At 43.3% G+C, this 4,806-nt stretch overlaps 1 protein-coding gene across 1 annotated transcript; it reads left to right on the forward strand.

The window, feature by feature from the left end:
* Positions 1–26: 26 nt before the first annotated feature.
* On the forward strand, positions 27–4,631 carry LOC110974847 (uncharacterized). Its single transcript, XM_022226755.2, has 3 exons — positions 27–867; positions 1,420–1,780; positions 2,200–4,631. Exons 2-3 carry the CDS (start codon positions 1,549–1,551, stop codon positions 4,203–4,205), a joined length of 2,238 nt encoding a protein of 745 aa, XP_022082447.2. The 5' UTR covers positions 27–867; positions 1,420–1,548; the 3' UTR covers positions 4,206–4,631.
* Positions 4,632–4,806: the final 175 nt, after the last annotated feature.

The raw sequence follows: 4,806 nt of genomic DNA on the forward strand, positions 1-4,806 counted from the left end.
TTGGTTGGCCCAACACCATCATCTCGATTTTATCGGTTTTTCTTTGTTTGTACAGATGTTCAAGTGAATATAAGTATTACAATGAAATCCTTCGGATCACCGAGCGCAGACAAAATCAACCAACTTATGACCTATCCATTGAGGTCTACTCTCCCGCAACAAATTCTTGTCGACATTTCCCTTTAGTTTTGATGGGTGGATGGCCTCTAAATTTCTCACTGGTCGCCAAGCAACAATCCCTGTTATCGATCGCGCGAAACCGAATTGATCTCTTGTGCATACAGACCATTACCTGTACCTCTGCTCCTTTGTGTGCCGAAGGTCTTAGCAACTCTGAACAGAAAGCTTTTACAAAGTTCGATTTTTTTTCTTTACCGCCCATTCACAACAGTTTCGTTTTTTGCTTTTCTTTCTTCGTGTCGAACACGATTAGTACGTGTAGTTGTAAGTGTTGAAGGAGTTGCCACCTGCGCATGTTGAACGAGAATTGCCGCGGAGTACTCATGGTGGATAGTATTGGACACGAAGTTTATGTTGATCATTGTTGGCACAATTGTTGTACCGGTCGGCCTAGGGTCTACGTGTTGCCAACGCAGTCCATGTGATTTGGATCAGATGAAACGAAAAGTACCAAAAGTTCATCCATTTATCTATCGTTTCATTGAATTGTAATCTCCAATATATCGATTATCAACTTGGAGTACCAACTCTTGCTGGCATCAAATTATTATCAAACGCCCGGTTTATCCGCATCAATATCGATATTCCTTGCGGGAGGTTTGTGTTGGATTGCTGCCATGACACACAGACAGGCGACTTTGAAGGTTCCGTGATAAAAGTGTGGAGAGTGTACTTCATTTTGCCTGGGTAGGTTGTTTGTTTTGTTGTTGTTGTTACAGGTAAGAATCACGAGACTCCTAATCAAAACCACTTTATTATTTTCAAAACATTGTGTTCATTCATTTCAACCAAGTTGGTATGCGTACTGTTTTAACAAAAAGAGGAATTTTCGGAGGTCGCCAGATTAGTGTCGAATTGAGATATTGTTTCAAGACTCAAAATAATATTCCTTTGTGTTATAATGTATTGATAGCCTTTCTCTTCATAGACAATGCGAAATGAAACGGTTCTGCCCCTGTAACATGTCCTTGTTTATTTCCTGTGCTCAACTGTTCAGCTGAATTTCCATTTTATATTACCATCCAAGTTATTGCAGGCGCATGAAGTGTCAGTAGTTGTCGAATATACTGTATGTTATCACGTTTTTCACGGTCGCAAAACCACAACGAATTTCAATGTATTGCAATAACTATGTTGGATACAAATGGTATTAAATAAATAAAAAAAGTAAAATTAAAAAATTAATAAAAAAATCTTGAAAACTTCTTTTCCTTTAAGCTTTTGGTTTCTTTCTTTCAGGAATCGGCAACGCGACAGAATTGTCAAATCTTTTTCTCTGGGGAGAGTAACGGACATTACCATCCGACCGTTCCACTCTTCGTCGAGCCTTCATTGACAAGATGCCCCGGCCTCCGCCTGGCTATCACGATGCTATGGACAGTTGAGTGGACAAGACCAAGGTCAAGGAGTAAATCCTGTAGTAATCATTGCTCATGTCCAGAAGTGAATTCCGGTGGGAAACAAGTAGGGAGTGGCTTGCATCATCGGGGCGGAAACAGCTCTAGGCCAGGCGAGCTGAGACGAACAACCTCCAGGCTGTTCAGTAGATGGACTGTCGTCATTTGGATATGCTTCGAAATGGCTGGTCCAACACGAGCCAGTGAGTGTTATTTCTAAGATTGAAATAACGAAGGGGTCATTTTCACTGGATTATTTATCCAGTGTTCCTCATGTTTGTTGGGACCTTTTAAAGAGGTTACGTGTTAATTTTTACTTGCCATTCTGATTTAAGCACAAACCACTGGTCCGTGATTTAAGTAAGTGTTTTGCTTTGATTATTCCTTTGTGGAGAGTTGCTCTTGGATTCTTTCAATTTTATTCGTTGGGTTTACGCAAAATTAACGACAGCCCCTCACCCAAGGCGCGTCAGTATCATAAACCCAGAAGACCTAGTTGTATTGATAGTTCGTTCTTAAGATGGGATGTTCTGTTCTCGTGTAAGAGGATTTGTCACCACACGAGCCGTGGTTAGTCACCCAGATGAAACCTATAGGTGTTTCCCATCTCATCCATTTATAGGTGCTGCACCAACGACCCCTCCTGACGGAACTTCATCCACAACCCATCCGGATTCCACAACTCTCTCCAACTACACCGAGGACAGATTCAACAAGGTCTTCTACACAATGTTCTTCTTCCTCATGGTGCCCCTGGTTTCCTTCTTGACGGCCAATGCGATTAAGATCTTTTGCCCCGTGGGACAAGATCAGAGCAAGGCTTGGTGCAGATGTGGCAGGCACCGAGCCCAAGTCGATCCGGACAACGCCCCCGGAGACGACAACACCGAGACGGCCCAGAGAGACGAGCTGCGTCTAAGGAACGCCGTCTTCATGCTTTTCTCGCTGGACAAGACGGAGCAGGAGGAGAGAGAGGAAGAGGAAGAGAGAATGCAGATTGAGACAGCCTTGAAGCGGTTACAGGCTAGGAGGATGAGTATGGCAGCGAAGCAGAGATTTCGCGACAACGTCCTGGATGCTAATGCGCAGACTGAGAGGACAGAAAGTCGGCTAGGCCTTCTGCCAGGCACAGCTGAACGCGTACCGGATACAGAAGATCGTCAAGATGTGGAGAGTAGGGGACAAGATCAAGGCAATGATGTGAATCCGATAACGGAATATGGTAAAGACGAAGCAGAGAAAAACCCAGCCTCAGCTCTGGAAGAAAACGGCGGCGACTTGCTTAGTTCTCTGACCACTTTGTCTCCAGAGGCCATCGCAGCTGAACAAACAAACGAGTTGGATAAAGGGAGCAAAAGAGGCAATGCAAAAGTTGAAAATGCAAAGTTTGTCAAGGGCGTCACGTCAAAACCAACAGCCAAATCGGATGAGAGTCGCATTAACAAGGAACAGGGCAAAGCAAATATTGACGGGGAAGATCAAGGTAATACGGGAAAAACAGACTTAGGAGAAAGCACTGCGACTACTTCAATCAAGGCAGCGCCAGACAGCAAAGGCGTCTCAAGGAACAAAGGTTCAATTGCTGACGAAATCTCCATCAACAAACGAGAACAGAATAAACAAGTTTATAGTCGAGCCGACATTCCAGACAAATGTACATCTCGGAAAGACAGCATTATTGCTACCTCAAGACATCAAAATGTGAATGACGGCTTGAGTGATTCACATAGCTATTTGTCAACTGAAAATAGAGTCTCAAACGACCCAAAACAGGCGACGAAAAACTCTTCCGAAAATTCAAATCCTGATCCAAAAGAACAATATTTGAATGCTCCGAGAGAAAACCATCAAAATGTAGAAGTTGATGGCATCACAGGTACTAGTAAGGATAACAAAAGATGCCATAATTTGGAGGAGGATTTGAACGAGTCATTTAGTAGTACATGTTCTTCAAATGTCCATTGTGCCACCAAACAGTCGTTGGCGGGGGCCAAACAAAACTCATCTTGCCGTAATTCAGAAAAACGAAAGGTGGAGGCTCCGTCCAAGGGTCGGTCACATGTACCAGAAAGAGAGGATGATATTGTCGCAGGTGACGACTGTGTTGCCATGACAACTGTAAACCTAAAACAAAATATAAATATTGATAGTGCAAACGATACCACGAAACAGTCGCAGGAAATGTCTGCCGGAAACCCATCTTGCCAAGACGTAGAACATCATCTGACTGGTCACTCAAAACACGCATTCGATGGTGCAGTTTTCAAAAGTAAATGCAACGATGATATCGGTCAGCAAACCAAACTAAAAGCCTCAGATGCCACACCACAGCCAGACACTGACCAATACAGCACTGATAGCAACCAGCGGACTGACCAGTCGGATGCTTTGTCTACCGAGCGTTCTTCCGCGGGTGCTGATGACCACCATAGCTGGGGGTCGTATAGGGATCTAGCCATCAACCGTCGACGGTCGAGTACACTTCTAAGTCGTGATGACACTGACGAGCGAGTGCCGCGGTCATCGAGCCAACAGTCCAGCAGCCCTAGTAGTCAACATGCTCTTCTTGAAGACAGGTGTTCACCCGTAGCCAGTCAGATGGGATCCCTGGAAACAATCACGATCTAATATCTCTCAAGCAACAGTTATTACTGACATGGAGAGGTTCATAAAAGAACCCTGGATGATTGCCAAAACGTTTAGCCACCTCTTCTACAAACCACTGAATATTATGCAGAATTTTGACCGTTCATTCGACCATGGAGGTAGGAAAAGATTAAGCGAGGGCCCTTCCTCTACTGCGGCTACTATTCGTGTAAGCAAAGCCCTATACATGTATGTTTAACTTAAACGATTTGAATCTAAATTCGAGATTTTTCGTGGCCCAGTTTGGAGGAACTTTGACATGAACCACATTCTTCGATGTACAATGCAAATAAAACCAATCAATTTATAGTTGCATCTTTAAAAATTTGCATCTTTGTACTGAACCAACCCACAATCCTAGTTCCCATTTATCAAAGCAGTCTTAAACTAATAACATACACACTTGGACAGGATTTAACTGAATGTATTTGGAATCCATTTCCGAAAAAACGGACACAAACAAAAAATCAGAAATCAAAATTTGAAGTATGTCAGAAAGACAGCATAATAGCTACACCAAGTACATAAATAATTGAGTATCCCTACAGTTACAGACAGACCAATCATTTTGACAAGAATGACG

This window comes from Acanthaster planci, linkage group LG06 (genome assembly GCF_054643075.1).
Source record: "Acanthaster planci isolate LZ-2023a linkage group LG06, COTS_SCS, whole genome shotgun sequence".
NCBI classification, from domain to species: domain Eukaryota; kingdom Metazoa; phylum Echinodermata; class Asteroidea; order Valvatida; family Acanthasteridae; genus Acanthaster; species Acanthaster planci.

What these genes read in the sequence shown, in the direction of transcription:
- LOC110974847 (XM_022226755.2), top strand. Translation starts at nt 1,549, where the DNA reads ATGCTATGGACAGTTGAGTGGACAAGACCAAGGTCAAGGAGTAAATCC. An exon ending in GGCTGGTCCAACACGAGCCA is followed by an intron (nt 1,781 to 2,199) that starts GTGAGTGTTATT and finishes ATCCATTTATAG; the next exon opens with GTGCTGCACCAACGACCCCT.